Genomic DNA, 22,245 nt, shown 5'->3' with positions numbered 1-22,245 from the left:
GATTAAAAAAAGTGTTCCTTTTCATTCTTTTGAGCAGTGTATATATATATATATATAAATAATAGCTTGCTACTGTAGATATACATATATATAAATATTTCTATCTATCTATCTATCTATATATATATATATATATATATATATATATATATATATATATATATATATATATATAAAGTAAATATGATAATATATAAATATAATTAATTTATACTGTATATAAATCCATATATAAATAGGAGCATATATATATGCTGGTTAGGAGAGCTCTGGCACCCTCTGCCGGTCACTCTTGCTATTACAGGAATGGGACATTTCCCATAATGCTGCTCTTAGGACATCTGCAGCCTGCAAGATGGCGCAAGCGATATTTGAGGCTTTTGAAGGTAAAATGCGGAATGTAATCCGTGCTGGCGATGTGTGGACGGGAGGGGATGAGGTCCGGATTCCGCGGCGGGAGGGGAACCCGGGGGTGAGAAGAGCCGGTGGAGGGAGTGTGCGGGAAGAGCTCAGGGGGGTTGTTCGGTGTAGCAGAGGGGGGGAGGATCCGGGAAGAGCCGCCATTGTTGGGGCGGAGGGGGCACAGTGAAGAAGTGGAACAGCAGCCTGGTCCATGTGAGGATCACCTTTGTCCTGTACATCAGATGTCACCAGAGGAGATGAGACCAGGACTGCAATCACTCCTCACTGCCATGTATATCCTCATCTCACAATCTGTTCTATCTCTTCATCTGCAATGTGTGTGAATATTCCACCCCCCCCCCCCCCCCATACAAACTTATAACTATAGCTGGGTTCACATTCTGATTATAAAATAGCTGTCCATAGACATCAGATGTGGTTCCATGGCTGTTATGTTATAGGTGGCCTCAAGGATGTCAGGGGTGGCCCCAAGGATGTCAGGGGTGGCCCCAAGGATGTCAGGGGTAGCTCCATAGATGTCAGGGGTGGCTCCATAGATGTCAGGGGTAGTTCCATGAACGTCAGATGTGGCTCAATGAACATCAGAGATGGTTCCATGAACGTCAGGGGTGGTTCCATAGACGTCAGGGGTGGTTCTTTAGACGTCAGGGGTAGTTCCATAGATGTCAGACGTGGTTCCATGGACATCAGAGATGGCTCCAAGGACATCAGAGGTGGTTCCATAAAAATCAGATGTGATTCCATTGATGTCAGATGTGGCTCCATGGACATTAGACATGGTTCAATGTACATTAGAGATGGCTCCAAGGACATCAGAGGTGGTTCCATGGATGTCAGACGTGGCCCCCATTGACATCAGAAGTGGCCCCATAAAAATCAGACGTGGCTCCATGGACATCAGAGGTGCTTCCATGGACATCAGAAGCGCTTCCATAGACATCATGTCATGGTCTTACCTTCTTGCTGTTCTCCTTCGTTTGACATGTGCTGGCGGCCATCTTGGTTTCTGGGTTTCTTGTAGCCTCCCACTCTGCGGCTCCTCCTTCCCACTGGGAGGAGCTGGATGCCTAGCTCATATATATAGGAGGTCTGTGGCTTCAGTTCCTTGCTTGGTCCTCCTGTGTTCACATGCTTCTAAGACTGCTGCTGCTTCTGGTTCCTGATCCTGGCTTCGTCTGACTACCCTCCTGGTTCCTGATCCCGGCTTCGTCTGACTACCCTCCTGGTTCCTGATCCCGGCTTCGTCTGACTACCCTCCTGGCTCCTGACCTCTGGCTTCGCAAAGACTCTGCTCGGTTTTGCCATCCGTTTGGACTTTTGCTTTACAGCTTGATTTTCAATAAAGCCTTCTTATTTTCACTTATCTGTTGTTGTACGTCTGGTTCATGGTTCCGTGACACATCAGAGATGGTCCATGGACATCAGAGGTGGTTACATAGACATTAGAGATAGTACATGGATATCAGAAGTGTCTCCATGGACATCAGACGTTGCTTCGTGGACATCAGAGTTAGTTCCGTGGACGTCAGATCCATGGATGTCAGAGGTGGCTCCAAGGACATCAGAGGTGGTTCCATGCACATTGGAGATGGTCTGTGGATGTCAGAACTGGTCCCATGGACATCAGAAGTGGTTCCATAAACATCAGATGTGATTCCATGGATGTTAGATGTGGCTCCGGCTCCATGGAGATCAGAGATGGTTCCATTGACGTCAGGTGTAGTTCCATGTACATTAGAGATGGCTCCAAGGACATCAGATGTGGTTCCATGGACATCAGAGATGGTCAATGGATGTCAGACGTAGCACCATCCACATCAGAGGTGGTCCCATAAACATCAGACGTGGTTCCATGGACGTCAGATGTGCTTCCATGGACATCAGAATTGCTTCCATAGACATTAGAGATAGTCCATGAATATCAGAAGATGGACATTAGAGGTGGCTCCATGGACATCAGAGGTGGCTCCATGGACATCAGAGGTGGCTCCATGGACATTAGAGGTGGCTCCATGGACATCAGAGGTGGCTCCATGGACATCAGCATTGGTTCCATGGACATCACACGTTGCTCCATGGAACCAATGGTTCAGAGGTGGTTCAATGGAAATCAGAAATGGTCCATGGATGTCAGAGGTGGCTCCAAGTACGTCAGAGGTGGCTCCAAGTACGTCAGAGGTGGCTCCAAGGACGTTGTCTCAATGGATGTCAGAGGTGGCTCCATGGATGTCAAAGGTGGCTCCATGGACGTCCGGGGTTACATAGTTAGTCAGGTTGAAAAAAGACACAAGTCCATCTGGCTCAACCAATAACCAATGGGGTGGCTCCATGGATATCCGGGGTGGCTTCATGGACATCCAGGGTGGCTGTATGGATGTCCGGGGTGCTTCCATGGACGTCCGGGGTGCTTCCATAGACATTAGAGATAGTCCATGAATATCAGAAGTGGCTCAATGAACATCTGAGGTGATTCCATGGACTTTAGTTGTTGCTCTGTGGACATTAGGGGTGGTTCCATGGACATCAGAAATGGTCTATGGATGTCAGAGGTGGCTCCAAGTACGTCAGAGGTAGCTCCAAGGACATAATGGGTGGCTCCATGGACAACAGAGATATGGCACTTTTCCACTGCAAGTACCGGCTCGGCTCCACTCGGCACTGCTTGGCCCTGCTCGGCTCAGTTTGCTTTTCCACTACGTGGTACGAGTCGGCACGTTTCAGCACCGTATAGGCTCTACTCGGCTCGGTTTGCTTTTTCACTAAAGTAGTAAGTGGGTGGGATTACAACAATTCTCTGACCAATTAGTGATTAGTAGTGACAAACAATCAAGGCTGCATGCAAAGCATTGTGGCATATGGTATAGGTACCGAGCCATACCATGTAGTGGTACTTCACAGGAGCTGAAAAATAAGAGAGGGGAGAGTATATGGATATCAACTATTATCATCAGGAGAGAAGAAAAGGGTCCATCAAAAAAAGTCTCCATTATAAATGCTTACCCAGTTCCCCAAGTGTCAGGAGTGCAGCAAATACTGGGATGACTGATACATTCACTCTCCCAGGATCAAATGGTAGCCAGAGCAGTCTGGGAATAGAGCCACTCCTTGTATACTCACCTAAATTGGACTCACCTGTAAGTGGGGGTAGTCAGTTTGTTTGGAGGAGAGACTAATTATCTCCATCTGGTCAATCAAGGGTGGAGATAAGCAATGGAGGCTGTGTATCCTAATCGGGATATTCCCCCTCCCCCCAGTATGTTTGAGGAGACATATCCACTCCATTTAATGAAGGACATCCCACAAAGCCTGCTAGGACCCCCGGGCCTGGTGGCGTCCTGCGCCACCGCGCAACAATGTGCGCGGTGACGTCAGACGTCGCCGGGCCGCCGACACGCAGAAATGCAGTCCCGCATGACTTCCGGGGGAGAGTGGAACGCAAACAAGGGAAGGTGCGCTGGGTGCGTCATCACTAGGCGCCAGGAAGAAGGCGGGGCCTGCATACAATAGGACGAACCATGTACGAGGACACAAGACGGCCTTTGCGTGGCGGGGGGTCAAAACAGCAAGGGAAGGGGTGCAGCAGCCATCCACGGCCCCCACAGTGGCCCACTATGGTGGTTAATGCCATATACAGCATTTGGATGTGGTCGTTAGTCAATTCCCCCCATGCATCTTGCACTTACTAAGAATCACATTAGATATTGTCACAGAAAACTACGCCCGGGAGGCTATGACAAAGTCTTATGACAGCGGGAAGCACACCTTGTTTGTACAAGAAGATCTTCCAACTTCTGTCCTTTTCTTACCCTTACCTTGATCAAACCAACAGATCTACACTTGATATTTGTGATGACCTCAGGCAACAGGTCGGTGAGGACAAGGCCTTGTAGAACTACCCTAGGGTGCTGTAACAAGGTCTTCTCAGTGGGAAGCACACCTTTTTTGTAGAAGATTTTCAAACTTCTCATCTTTTTCTTACCCTTGCCTTGATCAAACCCACAGATCTACACTTAATGAAATTCGTGATGACCCCAGGAAACAGTTCAGCAAAGGACCAGGTCTTGTAGAACTACCTTAGGGTGCTGCGACAATGTCTTCTAACACGGAAAAAAAACCCTTTTTTGTAGAAAAAGGTTTTCAAACTTTTCCTCCTTTTCTTACCTTTACCTTGATCGAACCCACAGATCAACATCTAATTAAATGTATGATGACCTCGGGCAACTGTTCAGTGAAGGCCAGGTTTTGTAGAACTACTTTATGGAGCTGTAACAAGTACTTTTGACAGTGGGAAGTAGGGCTGCACCATATTGGGGAAAAAAGTAAATTGCGATATTTGGTTTTTAACGATATATATCGCGATATTTCTCCCGGCCAGTCTCCGGAGGAGGGATCAGTGAGCAGAGCTCAGCTCTCCGCCAGGGGATCCGGCACACTTGTAGAACTTCTCCCGCCCGGACAGCCCGAGCCTTGTGTCGGAGCTGGAGTGTAGCGGAAGCGGGCTGAGTGAAGTGTCGGTAGCAGCCTTTGTCCCCCGGTGCTCCTCCGCCATGCTCCGGACGTCTCTCCCCCCTCTCCTGCTGCTTTGCACTGTAGCGCTCTGCAGCCTCTCCGCCGCCATGCAATCCGCCATGCAATCCAGCCCTCCCAGATCTGCCTCTTAGTCTCAAGCCGACCATTACTCCGCCCGGCTGGAGGGGCGGAGTTCCGATCACAGCCGAAAGCAAAACGGATGTGTCGGCTGCCAGCACTGTGAGTCCTCCTCCTCCCCCCGAGTCCTGACTTCTCCCTGCCTCCCTGCCTATGCTAAATATCGCATCTTCGGCGATATGAATATCGCCCACGCCCGCAGAACGATAGTCGATATCACATCGACTATCGTTCAGCCCTAGTGGGAAGTACACATTTTTTTTGCAGAAAAAGATTTTCAAACTTTTTCTCCTTTTTTTTTACCCTTACCTTGTTTGAACCTACAGATCAACATCTTAGGTGCTTTCACACTGAGGTGCTTGAAAACTGCAGATAAAATGCCGTGAGCTTTTGCGGCGCTTTTCATATGCTTTTTAGGTGTTAGCAGTGTGCTTTTTTGAAGTCTACGTGACTCCAAAGAACAATTTAAGGCACTTTTGAAGCGCTTTTCGTGCGCTTTTAAGGTGCTTCCTATTTATTTCAATAGAGAGGGGCGCTTTTGAGGTGTTTTTTTAGTGCTCCAATGATACTGCTTGCAGGAGTTTTTTCACCGCCCCCTTCAGTGCACCGCCCCAGTGTGAAAGCATTAATTGGTTATAATGGAAATTGGTTTTCGGGAGCTTTTCAGGTGCTTTTTTTTAGCGTGCCCAGAAGCTGTTTAGCAGGGAATGACGCGCCTGCACTGGAAGTGACGAGCGGGGCCGGTGCAGGCGCATTGATTCCTGGGAGCGATGACGTTCAGCTCCCAGGGATCAATGCAAGCAGGAAGTGATGGCGCGGGACGTATCAAGGTAAATAATTGAAAAAAAAAATCGGGACTATCCATTTCTTTTTTAGGTGACACTGAGCAAGCGGATGGCTCAAAGTGGATTTTGAGGCCGAAACTCTGCTTTAATGTGCTTCTTCTTCTCACTCCTTTGTTGCCTTGGCCATGTGTTTTGGGTCATTTTCACACTGGCATACCCATCCACGACCCATTTTCAATGCCCTGACTGAGGGAAGGAGGTTCTCACCCAAGATTTGACAGTACATGGCCCCGTCCATCGTCCCTTTAATGCGGTGAAGTTGTACTGTCCCCTTAGCAGAAAAACACCTCCAAACCATAATGTTTCCACCTACATGTTTGACGGTGGGGATGGTGTTCTTGGGGTCATAGGTAGCATTCTGTCAGGATGCCAGGTAACCAGACCACATGGGAATACAGGTAAGATAAAGCAGTTTATGGAAGCAAACAACAATAAACACACAGCAAGAGTGAGGAAGCGAGATCAGGAGTAAGCCTGGGTCAAGTCCAGAATCGGGTAGTCATCCTAGCCGTCCAGAAGCCGGTAGTCTGCCGATGCTGGGTCATCTGCCAATGCATGGTAGTCTGCCGATGCGGGATCGAGAGCCAGGAGAGTCGTCAGCCAAGCCAGGTCATGCGCGGAGGAACACATAGAACAGAAGACTGCTAGCAGAGATGCACCTTGGAGCACAAACGCAAGGGCAAGGACTGCAACTCATCAGGTGATAGATATAGTCAAATGTGCAGCATCATCACTGTGTGACACCCAGGCAGCAGGCGAGTGATGATGCAATCAGAGTTTATAAGAGGCAGCAGTCTGCACATGTCCAAGATGGCTGCCAACAGGAGGGCAAGGTAAGACTTTGACACATTCCTCCTCCTCCAAACAAGGCGAGTTGAACTGATGCCAGAAAACTAAATTTTGGTCTCATCTGACCACAACACTTTCACCCAGTTCTCCCTTAAATAATTTGGATGTTCTATAGCAAACTTCGGACGGGCCTGTACATGTGCTTTCTTGAGCAGGGGGACCTTGCGGGTGCTGCAGGATTTCAGTCCTTCACGGCGTAGTGTGTTACCAATTGTTTTCTTGTTGACTATGGTCCCAGCTGCCTTGAGATTATTGACAAGATTCTGCTGTGTAGTTCTGGGCTGATTCCTCACCGTTCTCATGATCATTGAAACTCCACGAGGCGGGATCTTGCATGGAGCCCCAGACCAAGGGAGATTGACAGTCATTTTGTGTTTCTTCCATTAGTGAAAAATCGCACCAACTGTTGTCATCTTCTCACCAAGCTGCTTGGCGATGGTCTTCTAGCCCATTCCAGCCTTGCGTAGGTCTACAATCTTGTCCCTGACATCCTTAGACTGCTGTTTGGTCTTGGCCATGGAGGAGAGATTGGAAAGTGATTCATTGATTGATTGCTTCTGTGCACAGGTGTCTTTTATACAGGTAACAAGCTGAGATTAGGAGCACTCATTTTAATAGAGTGCTCCTAATTTCAGCTTGTTACCTGTATAGAAAACACCTGGGAGCCGGAAATCTTGCTGATTGATAGGGGATCAAATACTTATTTCACTCATTAAGATGCAAATGAATTTATAACTTTTTTGAAATGTGTTTTTCTGGATATTTCTGTCTCTCACTGTAAAAATAAACCTACCATTAAAGTATAGACTGATCATTTTTGTCAGTGGGCAAACAAAAAAAATCAGCAGGGGATCAAATACCTTTTTTCGCTCACTGTAAGTGTCATATGTCTGCAAAGCCAAATAATAATGGGATATTTACTGTGTACAGAGCCAGACATATCACCGCTATGCATATTACCTGTGCTTTCATAATTAATGTATTCCGCCCTGACACCTATGGTGGAGACTGACAACCATCTTTCTTTTTCTCCAGGCATGGACAACCAGACAGTGCTAGCAGTTCAGTCCTTACTTGATGGCCAAGGTGGAGTATCTGACCCCAGCGCTCAAAATGTCAGCAGCAATGGACAAATCCAAGGACTCGGTATGAAATTCAGATTAAGAATACTTTAAAAATCCCAAGAGAAATTATTATTCCCAAGGGAAAATGAAAGTATTTTCTCTTCATTTGAAGGCTAGAAGATATTCTGGGTCTCATTTTAAGAATATGTTACTTCTTAAATGGGCTCTAGACATTCAGTAATTCAAAAGTCAGATCATTGTTCGCAGAGCTAAGTAATTTATGGGTTAAGCTGGCCATAGATAAGAGCGAATTTTGTCTGGTTCCTGAAGAACAGTTCATTGAGGGAACCATGAATGCCAACATGTACTGAAGCAGAGCATGATCCCATCCCTTTGTAGACTGGGCACACAACGATAACGACCCCCCAAACACACCTCCAAGACGACCACTGCCTTGCTAAAGAAGCTGAGGGTAAAGGTGATGGACTGACCAAACATGTCTCCAGATCTAAACCCTATTGAGCATCTGCAGGGCACCCTCAAATGGCGGAGGAGCGCAAGGTCTCTAACATCCACCAGCTCCGTGATGTCATCATGGAGGAGTGGAAGAGGACTCCAGTGACAACCTGTGAAGCTCTGGTGAACTCCATGCCCAAGAGGGTTATGGCAGTGCTGGAAAATAATGGTGGCCACACAAAATATTGACACTTTGAGCCCAATTTGGACATTTTCACTTAGGGGTGTACTCACTTTTGTTGCCAGTGGTTTAGACATTAATGGCTGTGTGTTGAGTTATTTTAAGGGGACAGCAAACTTACACTGTTATACAAGCTGTACACTCACTACTTTACATTGTAGCAAAGTGTCATTTCTTCTGTGTTGTCACATGAAAAGATATAATAAAATCTTTACAAAAATGTGAGGGGTGTACTCACTTTTGTGAGATACTGTATATGTACTGTATGTGTGTGTGTGTGTGTATATATATATATATATATATATATATATATATATATATACACACACAGTATATAATGTATTTATTTATAAAGAAAAAAAATCCTAGTTTATTGTCCACAAAAATACTGGTACATTGGTGTGAATGGGGCAAAGATGAATGTTCTCTCTCCTATTTCCTCTAAAAGTTAGAGTGGTTCATGAAAATACCAAATTTTTATTATATTATTATTACTATATAGTATTTATATAGAGGTGACAGTTTACACAGCGCTTTACAACTTGAGGGTAGACAGTACAAATACAATACAGTACACTTTAATACAGTAGAAATCAAAGGGCCCTAATATGGCCACTAGATGATGCTGAAGGTCATAAGAAACAAATACTGATCCTAAGCTCCTTCTAGTGGTCATAATGCGGTATTATCCCGAACCACTCTATTTTTTTTGTTTGGTTTTGGTTTTTATTAAATACACCTCTTAGACCCCGTTCACACTGGGGCGACCCGACTTTGCCGGGCGACCTGTGAAGTCGCGGTGCGCAGCTCGCCCCGCGACCTCGGACCGGCCGGCACGGACTTCATATCATTGAAGTCAATGCAGGTCGCTCCAGGTCGCCCCAAAGAAGCTCCGGACCCTTTTTCCTATTAGAACCGGTCCTGTGCTGCTCTATGGCAGGCGACCCACGGCAACTTGTCAGGCGACCAGGTCGCCTGACAGGTCGCCCCAGTGTGAACGGGGTCTTAGTCTGAATAGGCACACACAGTGGCACCAATATAACTAATGTTAATTGTATATTAACAGCAGAGGTATATGTTGATTTCTGATCTTCCTTATAGATGATGAAGATGTCTTTCTGTGCGGGAAGTGTAAAAAACAGTTCAACTCCTTGCCAGCTTTTATGATCCACAAACGGGAGCAGTGCCATGGCAATGCACCATCCCTGGCATCTGTCTCCTTGGGCAACCACAGTGTTTACACACCGCCTGTCAGCTCCGTGCAACAGCCGCCAGTTAACAGACAGGTGAGTATATTTTGTATCATCATTTTAGCAGCTTGCTTAAAATAATTTTTCATGTGACTTTAACATTTTTACATTTTCTCTTTCATACTTTTTTTTTTTTTTTAACTGAAATAAATAAAGCGTATCATGAAAATCATGAAATGCTGGTTGCCTGGTTGTCATACCCATTCCTAGGTTTTAGTACTGTAAGGGCTCATTTACAACATGCTGCTTGAGCTGGGTTGATCTGCATTGATTATTGAAGGCTCAAGGAAAGGGCTAATAGAAACATTTCTTCCCTATGAGCCCTGTTCACACCATATAACATACATGTGTGGTGGCATGCACTGCAGCATGTATGCATTTTTACGCAGCGCAGCTCACCACATAGCACGCCACTGTAGTTTATAGCGTTGATGAATGTCATTTTGTGACACTTTAATAGAAATAAAAGAGAAAAGTAAACAATGCAATGCCTTGTAACAACCACGCATTATTGCGCCCACAAAATGTACAGTGGTGCACATGCAGTAAAGAAAGATAAAATGTTAAAAAGAAAAAAAAACAAGGAAATCGAAAAGGAAAAGAAATTCAGGCGAATAAGAAGTATAAATTTTGGGTTAGGGTACCACAGCAAACCAATATATTCCCAGCGCTAGGAGCTGAAAAAACCCCCAAAAAACAGCGTAATTGAATGAATCTCACTCTTAGATTGTAAGCTCTAACAAACAAGGCCCTCTGATTCCTACTGTATTAAATTGTATTGTATTTATACTGTCTACTTTCAAGTTGTAAATTGCTGCGTAAACTGTCTGCGCTACATAAATCCTATATAATAATAATAATAATACATTTCCAAAAAAAAGGCAACCCTGATTGTCCGATTGTGGACCCCAAAGCTTTGTTAGACTGCATGTGGCATCTAAATACAAATTTGTGCAAAATCAGCACTTTAGATATTCCCAAAATCTACCCTAAAGGAATTTTCCCAGCAGCATCTTTACACCCCAAAAAGATTTTTAGATCAACACAATATGTTCCTAGCGCTAACAATTAAAAAATCGATGCATTAATCGTCTATAATAAGAATAACTCTAACATTCTTCTTTGTAGTGCTTTAACAATGTTTCTTAAAGCGGAGTTCCACCTAAAACAAAAAAGAATACATAAAAATACCCCCGGGACAGTCAGGGCTAGTACATTCCACAATGGATAGCCTCTGTACTGTCCCGGGTCGCACTTACATTTTAGAAGAAATACTTACCTTGAAATTTCTTGTCCAGCGCTGCCATCTCAGGTGTGGGCAGCTTGAAGCCAGGGCGTCCTCTTCTGCGTCCTCTTCGGTCCCACGGTGCACTGCACCGGCCCCGCCGTCACTTCTGGGCTGCAGCGTCATCCCTGCACAGCTTCTGGGCATGCCCAGAAGCTGTTTAGCAAGGTATGACGCGCCTGCACCGGAACTGACGTCGGGGCCGGTGCAGGCGCATTGATTCCTTGGAGCGATGACGTTCAGCTCCCAGGAATCATTGCAAGCCAGGAAGTGACGACGGGCCGTGGCCGCAGAGGGAGGAAGAGGATGTGAGGTAAGTATATTTTCTTCAAAAACAAGGTAAGTTAAAAAAAAAATAAAAAAAAATTGCGATTATCCATTTGTTTTTCAGGTGACCCGGAGCAAGAAGATGGACCGAAGTTAAATTTTACGGTGGAATTCCACTTTAAATTCTCACCAAAAACAGACCATCATACATCCATGGGTCAAATCAAGCATGTGTAATAATACCAGTGGCCACCAGGTGTCGCTCATTTTCACTATTTGAGATTCTTCCCTTTAAATTTCCCTCATGGGTGCAGAAAAGCAAACAAAACATCACAGCGCAATGATGTAAAAAATATATATTTATTTACATTTTTGCACTAATTATATTTACATTATTGCATGAGAGAAATTGAAAGAGAAAAGTTCCAAAAAGTGGATGCTGGAGAGAGTGAGCAACACCTGGTGGCCACTGGTATTATTACACATGCTTGATTTGACACTTGGATATATGAGGGTCCATGTTTTTAGAGAGCATTTATGAAATCTTGTTAAAACAGTACAAAGAAGAATGTCAGATGAGTGATTTTTATTATAGACGATTAATATATAGATTTTTGTATTGGAACTCTTAGCGCTGGGAACATATTGGGGGACATTTACTAAAACTGATGCACTCAGAATCTGATGCCACTGTGCATGGTAGGCAATCAGTGTCTAACTTCAGCCTGTTCAACTAAGGCCCCTTTCACACTATCCGTCCGTCACAGCTGACACAGCTGTCAGTTCCCCATGCATCTCTATGGGGGAAATCGGATGGGAACGGACCGTCGGTCCGTTCTCATCCGATCCCATCCGATCTGATCCAATCCGCTGGACAGATGGAAAATAGGGTATCCATCCGTCCAGATTTGATGGATCGGATTGGATTTCAGCGGACATGTCTCCACTGACATCCGATCCCCCATAGAGATGCATGGGGGGACCATTCAGATCCGGGGGGGGATCTGAACGGTCCGCCTGTGTGAAAGGGGCCTAAGCTTTGACAAACAATCCTGGAAGCTGATTGGTTTCTGCACAGAGATGCATCGGATTTTGCACTCTCCAGTTTTAGTAAAAACCCCCCATTGTGTTGATCTGAGAACCTTTTTGGGGTATAAAGGTTTTTCCAGCCGTTGAGAAAATTCATTTTGGCTGGATTTGGGGAATATCTTAACCGCATGCCGCCCGCCCCCCGTCATATGACGGCGGAGCGGAGCGACCATTATCCTGGGCCGCCGTCATATGACGGCGGCACTTTAAGCAGGGCAGGCGCGCGATCGCGTGCGCGCCGCCCTGCACTGCCGGTGTCGGGGTGTCCCCGGGACACCCCCGTCACCGGCAGGGGGGAAACAGCCAATGGGCGTGGCTGTTTCCCATGTGATCGGCTGTGTTCCAATGACACAGCCGATCACAATGAAGGCGCCCACAAGATGACCGCGCATGCGCGATCGGGAGCGCGCCGCGCGGTCATGTCGGTGGCACTATGTTCCGTAGGAACACAGCTGTCACCGGCAGTAGTAAACAGTCACTAACAGTGACTGTTTACTATGTGATCAGCTGTGAATCCATTCACAGCCGATCACAAAATGTAAACAAAGAGCAGTAACTCACTGTTACTAGCTCTTCTCTCCTCATACAGTTTCCAGTGTGAGGGGAGCAGAGCTAGAAATAGTGAGTTACTGCTCTGTACACATGTAAAAAGTAAAAGCACAGAAATAAATGTCCCCCCACACAGTCCTCAGCCCCCCCCCCCCCAATGTCACCTGTCACCCAACAGTCACCTCATCATTGCCCAGAAATTGACACCCATAACGTTCACATGTGAGCGCAGCGATCGCGGGCAGAATCACAGCGATTCTGCCCGCGATCCGGAAATCATTGCAAATTGCGGGGCGCCTGTGCGTTGCCCGTGATTTGCAATAGCACCCCAAACGCTGTGCGATGTTGCCGCCATTTCCGCCTGCCGAATCGCGGTAACATCGCGCAAACAACGCATGACGCCCAAAAACGGTACAACAGTTTCTTTGGGGCATCATGCGTTGTTTGCGCGATGTTACCGCGATTCGGCAGGCGGAAATGGCGGCAACATCGCACAGCGTTTGGGGTGCTATTGCAAATCACGGGCAACGCACAGGCGCCCCACGATTTGCAATGATTTCTGGATCGCGGGCAGGATCGCAGTGATTCTGCCCATGATCGCTACGCTCACATGTGAACGTAGCCTAAAGTTCACCGGTCACCAGAGACTGCCATCAGTACCGCCGTGCACCATCGCCCGTCACCTGTCACCCATCAGTGACCATCACCCGTCACCTGTCACCCCCATCAATCACCGTCACCTGTCACCCCATCAGTCATCGTCATCTGTCACCCTATCAATCATCGTCACTTGTCACCCCATCAGTGATCGTCACTTGTCACCCCATCAATCATCGTCACATGTCACCCCGTCAGTGACTGTCATCTGTCACCCCATCAATCATCGTCACTTGTCACCTCATCAATCATCGTCACCTGTCACCTCATCAATCATCGTCACCTGTCACCTCATCAATCATCGTCACCTGTCACCTCATCAATCATCGTCACCTGTCACCCCATCAGTCATCGTCACCTGTCACCCCATCAGTCATCGTCACCTGTCACCCCATCAGTCATCGTCACCTGTCACCCCATCAGTCATTGTCACCTGTCACCCCATCAGTCATCGTCACCTGTCACCCCATCAGTCATCGTCACCTGTTTGCCATATACATGCAATCACTTACTGACCGCCTAACGGCTATATGCGTCGGCCATTAAAAGCTAAATACTGGGGTTATGGCAGCAGATAGCCCCCATAACCCCGGTATTTTTTGAAACGGCGGGCGGTTGGCTTTCAGATAAGGGTGGTCCCAGTGGCGGATTCGCCGCGGAATTACCCTTACGGTGCAGGGGAAGAGGTGCCCCCCCCCCTCCTGCCGCGTCCCAGACGTTTTCCCAGCTTACCGGACCCGCCGGCAGCGGGGAAAACTATCCGGTCCCGGATCCTCAGAGACAGGAAGTCGAGTGAGGGCAAGATGGCCCTCACTCGACTCTATGGTCTTGAAGGACCGGAGCTACGTCAAAAGACGTTGCCTAGCAACCGGTTTAAATGGCCGCTTTTTTTTTTTTCTTTTTTTTTTTTTTCCTCTTTCAACAATTTTTTTTTTTTTTCTTTTTTAGTGTAGTTGTGAGGTCTTTTTGACCCCAGATCTCACAATAAAGAGGACCTGTCATGCCTATTTCTATTACAAGGGATGTTTACATTCCTTGTAATAGAAATAAAAATGATCAAAACATTTTTTTTTTTTTTAAACTGTGTAAAAATAAAAAAATAATAAAATAAATAGGAAAAAAAATAAAAAATTAAAGCGCCCTGTCCCCGTTAGCTCGCGCGCAGAAGCAAACGCATACGCAAGTCCCGCCCACATATGTAAACGGTGTTCAAACCATACATGTGAGGTATCGCCGCGATCGTTAGAGCAAGAGCAATAATTTGAGCCCTAATCCTCCTCTGTAACTCTAAGCTAGTAACCTGCAGAAATTTTTAAAATGTTGCCTATGGGGATTTTTAAGTACCAATGTTTGGCGCCATTCTGTGGGAATGCGCAATTTTGAAGCATGACATGTTGGGTATCTAATTACTCGGCGTAACATTATCTTTCACATTATGGAAAAAAATTGGGCTAAATTTACTGTTTTCTTATTTTTTAGTTCAAAAAAGTGAATTTTCTTAAAAAAAAATCGCATTTGGAAGACTGCTGCGCAAATATGGTGTGATAAAAAATATTGCAACGATCTCCATTTTATTCTCTAGGGTCTCTGCTAAAAAAAATATATAATGTTTGGGGGTTCCAAGTAGTTTTCTAGCAAAAAAAATGATTTTAGCTTGTAAACACCAAGTGTCAAAAATAGGCCCAGTCTTAAAGTGGATTAATGGACAACTTTGTGTAAAGCGCTACTTGGATGTTAGGCCTCTGTATGTGGCCAGGCTGTGAAAAAGTGTTACACATGTGGTATTGCCATACTCAGGAGGAATAGCAGAATGTATTTTGGGGTGAAATTTTTGCTATGTACATGCTATGTGTTAGAAATATTGCATAAATGGACAGCTTTGTGTAAAAAAAATGTGTTTTCATTTTCTTTCCACATTTTCCAAAAACTCATTATGCCTCAAAAATTATACGTTGGGCTGTTTGCTTTCCAAAATGGGGTCATTTTATGGGGGTTTCCATTGTCCTGGTGCTCCAGGGCCTTCAAAAGTGCGATAGGTTGTCAGGAAATTATATGTGTAATTTGTGCTCCTAGAATGCCGGACGGTGCTACTTGGATGTTAGGCCTCTGTATGTGGCCAGGCTGTGAAAAAGTCTCACACATGTGGTATCGCCATACTCAGGAGGAGTAGTAGAATGTGTTTTGGGGTGTAGTTGCAAGTATACATGTGCTGTGTGAGAGAAATAACCTGTTAATACGGCAATTTGTAAAAAAAAAAAAAAAAAAAATCTCCTTTTTGCAAAGCATTGTGGGAAAAAATTACAACTTCAAAAAACTCACCATGCCCCTTATTAAATACCTTGGAATGTCTACTTTCCAAAAAGGGGTCATTTGGGGGGTATTTGTACTTTCCTGACTTTTTAGTGTCTCAAGAAATTAGATAGGCCTTCAGTACATCAGGTGTGATCAAGTGTGATCAATTTTCAATGATTCGCACCATAGCTTGTGGACTCTATAACTTTCACAAAGACCAAATAATATACACTTACTTGGGTTATTTTTACCAAAGATAAGTAGCAGTATAAATTTTGGCCAAAATTTGTGAAGAAAAATTACTAATTTGCCAAATTTTATGACAGAAACAAAGAAAAATGCGTTTTTTCATGATATTTTCAGTCTTTTTTTATTTATAGCACAAAAAATAAAAAACCCAGTATTGATTAAATACCATCAAAAGAAAGCTCTATTTGTGTGAAAAAAAGGACACAATTTTTGTATGGGTACAGTGTTGCATGACTGAGTAATTCTCAGTCAAAGTGTGAGAGCGCTGAAAGCTGAAAATCGGTCTGGGCAGGAAGGGGGTGAAAGTGCACTGTAGGCAAGTGGTTAAACACTGATTTTGGACAGATTTTTTTAAAGATTTCACATGCAGTCTAACAAAGCTTTGGGGTCTAAAATGGGACACCTGGATTGACACATTTTTGGGAATTTAATTCATAAGCTCCAGAAGGTTTTACCTCCTTCATGACCGGAGCATTTTTTGCTTTTCAGCACTGCGCTACTTTAATTGGCAATTACGCAGTCATGCAACGCTGTATCCAAATTATATTTGTTTAATTTTTTACACAGGAATAAAGCTTTCTTTTGGTGGTATTTGATCAATACTGGGTTTTTTATTTTTTATTATACACTGCTCAAAAAAAAATGAAAGGAACACTTTGAAAACAAATCGGAACTCAATGGGGAAAAATATGCTGGATATCTATACTGGTATGGACTGGGTAATGTGTTAGGAATGAAAGGATGCCACATCGTTTGATGGAAAAGATAATGATCAACCTACAGAGGGCTGAATTCAAAGACACCCTGAAAATCAAAGTGAAAAAATGATGCAGCAGGCTTGTCCATTTTGCTGAAATTTCATTGCAGCAACTCAAAATGGTACTCAGTAGTTTATATGGCCCCCATGTGCTTGTATGCATGCCTGACAACATTGGGGAATGCTCCTAATGAGAGGACAGATGGTGTCCTGGGGTATTTTCTCCCAGATGTGGACCAGGGCATCACTGAGCTCCTGAACTAACTGAGGTGCAACTTGGTGGCGTCGGATGGACCGAAACATAATGTCCCAGAGGTGTTCTATTGGATTTAGTTCAGACGAGCGTGGGGGCCATTCAGTGGTAATAATTTTTTATCCTTCAGGAACTGGCTGCATACTCTTTCCACATGAGGCCAGGCATTGTCCGGCACCAGGAGGAACCCAGGACCCACTGCACCAGCATAGGTGATGACAATAGGCCCAAAGATTTCATCCCAATACCTAATGGTAGTCAGGGAGCCATTCTCCAGCCTGTAAAGGTCTGTGTATCCCTCCATGGATATTCCTCCCCAGACCATCACTGACCCACCACCAAACCGGTCATGCTGAACGATGATACAGGAAGCATAACGTTCTCCACGGCTTCTCCAGACCCTTTCACGTCTGTAACATGTGCTCAGGGTGAACCTGCTCTCATCTGTGAAAAGCACAGGGCGCCAGTGGCGGACCTGACAATTCTGGCGTTCAATGGTAAATGGCAATCAAGCTCCACGGTGCCGGGCAGTGAGCACAGGACCCACTTTAGGACGTTGGGCCCTCAGGCCACCCTCATGATGTCTGTTTCTGATTATTTGGTCAGAGACATTCACACCAGTGGCCTGTTGGAGGTCATTCTGTAGGGCTCTGGCAGGGCTCATCCTGTTCCTCCTTGCACAAAGGAGCAGATACCGGTCCTGCTGATGAGTTAAGAATCTTCTACAGCCCTGTCCAGCTCTTCTAGAGTAACTGCCTGTCTCCTGAAATCTCCTCCATGCTCTTGAGACTGTGGTGGGAGACACAGCAAACCTTCTAGTAATGGAACGTATTGATGTGCCTTCCTGGGGGAGTTGTAATGCCTCTGCAACCTCTATAGGGCCCAGGTATCGCCCCATGCTACCAGTAGTGACATTGACCCTAGCCAAATGCAAAACTAGTGAAAAACAGTCAGAAAAGATTAGTACGAAAAAAAAATGTCAATGGCCCCCAGATGTAAAATCATTCCTGTTTTGGAGGTTGTCTCGTTGTTGCCCATCTAGTGCACCTGTTATTAGTTTCATTAACACCAAAGCAGCTGAAACTGTTATTAAACTGACCACATCAATATCCCAGGAGTTTTATTGAATTGATGCTAAACTCTGATTAATAAGTGTTCCTTTAATTTTTTTGAGAAGTGTATAAACAAAAAAAGACTAAAAATATTGAAAAAAAAATATATATATTTTTTATATTCTGTTAAAAAAAAATAACTAACATGTTTAAACAATCCAATGTTTTTATAAATGTATACCAAAATGTATTCTGCTACACGTCTTTGGTAGAAAAAAAAAATAAAAAATCCCAATAAGTGTATAATTATTTGTTTGCGTTAGAGATGCACCAAAATTTGGCCCGCAAAAAAAAAATAGGGCGAAAATAGTGTTATCAGCATTTTGCCGATAAGATAAAAAAGGTGCCGATAATGGCACCGAAAACGCTTATGATGTGTTTTTCATAGGTCATTTGACTCAAAAACGACATAAAAAATGTAACAAGGGTGCGTTATTGATGCATGCTGCATTTTGAATGCATTTCAACGGGGAGGTGTGTTTTTAGTGTGGTTTTTTTTATCTGACCAAAAATGCAGCAAACAAGATTTTTAACACCACAACGGAAGCGCAACATTGTAAAGACATGCATAGAATTTAAAGGAGTACATTTTTCATGAGCTTTTTTTACGCTAAAAGTGCCAATAATGGGCAACAATAAATTAAACTTAATGATGATATTAATTAAAAATTTAAATATAATAATATTATATTTAGAAGTGTATGTATATATATATATATATATATATATATATATATATATATATATATAATATATATTTTATTCATTTAAACTCATTTTCGGGGCATCCGGCATTTTCAGTTTCGGCTCCAAAATTTCCATTCAGCGCACCTTTAGTTTGCGTGAAAGTTATAGCATCTACAAACTATGGTATATATACTGGAATTTTTTTTTTTTATACTTGTAATGGCTGTGATTAGTGACTAATAGTGGGACTGTGATAGTGCGGCGGACAATCTGACACTAACTGATACTGGGTGGGACCTTAGTAACTGACATTACCAGTCACACTAATACAGTTATCAGTGTTAATACTGTACATTGTCACTGTACTAATGACACTGGCTGAGAATGGGGTTAATATCTGGGGGCAATCAAAGGGATAACTGTGTGCCTAACAATGTGTAATGTGTGCTGGGCTCTGTACTGTGGTTTTTACTGTTGTTAAATCATTGGCCAGGACCTGCTAACCGACTTGTGGACATCAGAGATGCCTGGAAATGCTGCATCAGGTACATGTATGTGATCCAGTGTAGTGGGGCCACCCTGCCGCAGTAAAAAGATGGGGGGCGGTCCGCAAACGGTTATGAGAGTCATTTATTATTGTGATTTGTTTTTCGTTCACAATTGTTTCCACGTATTATATTTGTCTGTAGTTCAGCATATAGGTAAATATTGTGAATAATAACTAAAAATCTGCGATCTCTGAAAACGCTTGGCATGAAAATGTGTGTCAGTAAGTAGAAAACAGAAAACACGCCGGTTGTAAGGCTGAACTTTATTTCTTTTCCTACAGATCTCCACGTACATCGCCGTCCCCCCCTCACCGCTCATCCAGACTCTGGTACAGGGTAATGTTTTGGTGAATGATGAGGTCCTGCTGTCCGCAATGTCCGCCCTTACCTCCCTGGACCAGCCCATGCCTCCTGCCCCTGCTCCTGTACAGGTAACAGCATGTGCATCCTTCCTGACCACTCGAGTGTCTATGTTGCCTATAACAACCAATCAGAGTGCAGCTGTCATTTTTGTAGTGTATGTTAGAGGATCACAGCAAGGATCTGACTGCTGTGGGCTGTACTCTCACTTTCCTTGTGAACAGATACATATTGGTCAATTTACAAGGTTTTATGACCTGATATGTGATTTACTGCGTGTTACAAAAGTATCAAATTGGCTAATTTATAAAACAAGTTTCAAGCACATGGAAAGTCTTCCAGTTTATTATCAGATCACGTGATATTTTAGCACACCGTAAAAATGAATGCAAAAGTCAATTCACAAGGTTTATCACTCCCTAAGGCTTCTTTCACACGGAGCGGACCGTATTGCGATCCGCTCCGGCAATTTTTTTTTTTTCATGGACACGGATGACACTTGTGTCATCCGCTCCGTATGTCCGCATATCATCCCATCCGTTTGCGGATGTCTATGGGATTGCGGATATCACCGGGTGACACCGCTGACATCCGATTTTGCATGCGTTCCGTTTTTTAAACGGAAGAAAAATAGGGTTCTGTTCCGTTCCAAAAAATGGAACAGAACTGAAAGGACGAAAATCGGATGTCAGCGGATGGTCATCCGCTGACATCCACAATCCCATTGACATGCATTATGTCCGTATATCACCCGCAAACGGATGGGGTGATATACGGACATACGGAACGCCCGTGTGAAAAGGGCCTAAGGCTGAATTCACACTTTAGGCAGAATTGCAGCGATTTCAAAATGCCCAAGTGTGAATGACAAATCACACCACGCATATTTCAGATGCCGTTCATTCGAATGGCACCTAAAAATATAGTACGGTTCTACCGCGATTGTCAGGCAGTAAATCGCGGCAAACTGCATCACGTGAAGCATGTCGCCCAAAAGAAGCTCCTAAACATTTTTCAGGTGACAAGTCTCACATGATGCGGTTTGCCGCAATTGCAGTGCGATTTGTCGCACCAGGACCACTCTGCATTTTCAAATGAATGCTTTTGAAATGTGCCTTGTGCGATTTGTCATTCATACCTGGGCGTGTTAAAATCATGGCAATGCTGCTCTCAATTCAAAACACCCATGTTTAAATGCAGCCTGAGATTTTTCGGTGCCACTGTATTGTCAAAAATCTGCGAATAGGTGATTATGCGTTTCTAGAGTGCCGTTTATAAATGGCGCTTCAGAAAACAGAGGCAGCCAGTGCTCCCATGAATGGCGGTGATTTTAGCTTTAATTAGAGAGCTCAGATCATGATGTACAGAGCCAAGCAGAGTGTCTCTGTGTCTTGTAATCAATGTTAACCAATCAGCCATCACAAGGACAAACACTAATAATGTTTACAAATGTCCAGCTCATTCCAAGTTCCCCTTTCTTCATTGTGAATGGGCTGAATGTTTGCAAATACATCAAGAAGGAGAATCAGCAGTTTAAAGGTGGGGGGTCTTAAAGTGTCAGTGACCACCAATAATGATGAGTCCATTTTTGTAAAGGTGAGGGGGAGGTTAAAGTGCCATTGGATCACCCCCAATGATAATAGGATCATTTGTTTTTAAAGGTGAGGGGAAGGTTAAAGTGCCACTGACCCACAATGATAATGGAATCATTTGTTTTTAAAGGTGGGGAGGAGGTTAAAGTGCCATTGACCCCCAATGATAATGGGATCATTTGTTTTTAAAGGGGAGGGGGAGGTTAAAGTGCCATTGACCCCCAATGATAATGGGATCATTTGTTTTTAAAGGGGAGGGGGAGGTTAAAGTGCCACTGACCCCCAATAATGATGGGATAATTTTTTTTTAAAGGTGGGTGGAGATTAAAGTGCCACTGACCCCCAATAATGATAGGATATTTTTTTTTTTAAAGGTGGGTGGAGATTAAAGTGCCACTGACCCACAATGATATTGGGATAATTTGTTTTTTTTAAAGGTGAGGGGAAGGTTAAAGTGCCACTGACCCCCAAGGATGATGGGATCATTTATTTATTTATTTATTTTTTTTGGTGAAGGGGAGATTAAAGTGCCACTGACCCCCAATAATGATGGGATCATTTTTTTTTTTTAAAGGTGGGTGGAGATTAAAGTGCCACTGACCCACAATGATAATGGAACCATTTGTTTTTAAAGGTGTTGGGGAGATTAAAGTGCCACTGACCCCCAATGATGATGGGATCATTTTTGTAGGGCAGTTCAGCTGGGGAGACAAGGCAATAAGGAGGGCTCGATTTGACGTGCTGCAGCTTCTAATGCACACTGTGAGAAGCTC

General features: G+C 44.3%; 1 protein-coding gene across 1 annotated transcript in view; it reads left to right on the top strand.

Annotated features, from left to right (window-relative positions):
• Positions 1 to 307: 307 nt before the first annotated feature.
• ZNF341 (zinc finger protein 341) overlaps positions 308 to 22,245 on the top strand; it is a 61,142-nt gene continuing 39,204 nt past the window's right edge. Inside the window, exons 1-4 of the mRNA XM_082271838.1 lie at positions 308 to 386; positions 7,800 to 7,910; positions 9,627 to 9,811; positions 19,802 to 19,951. Of these exons, the coding sequence (XP_082127964.1) occupies positions 356 to 386; positions 7,800 to 7,910; positions 9,627 to 9,811; positions 19,802 to 19,951 (477 nt within the window). The 5' untranslated portion in view covers positions 308 to 355. The remainder of the gene's footprint in view (positions 387 to 7,799; positions 7,911 to 9,626; positions 9,812 to 19,801; positions 19,952 to 22,245) is intronic.

The sequence above is a fragment of the Pelophylax lessonae genome (assembly GCF_965119305.1).
Source record: "Pelophylax lessonae genome assembly, chromosome: 11".
Taxonomy (NCBI): domain Eukaryota; kingdom Metazoa; phylum Chordata; class Amphibia; order Anura; family Ranidae; genus Pelophylax; species Pelophylax lessonae.
Note: the sequence above shows the minus strand (reverse complement) of the source record. Positions and strands in the feature narration are given on the sequence as shown.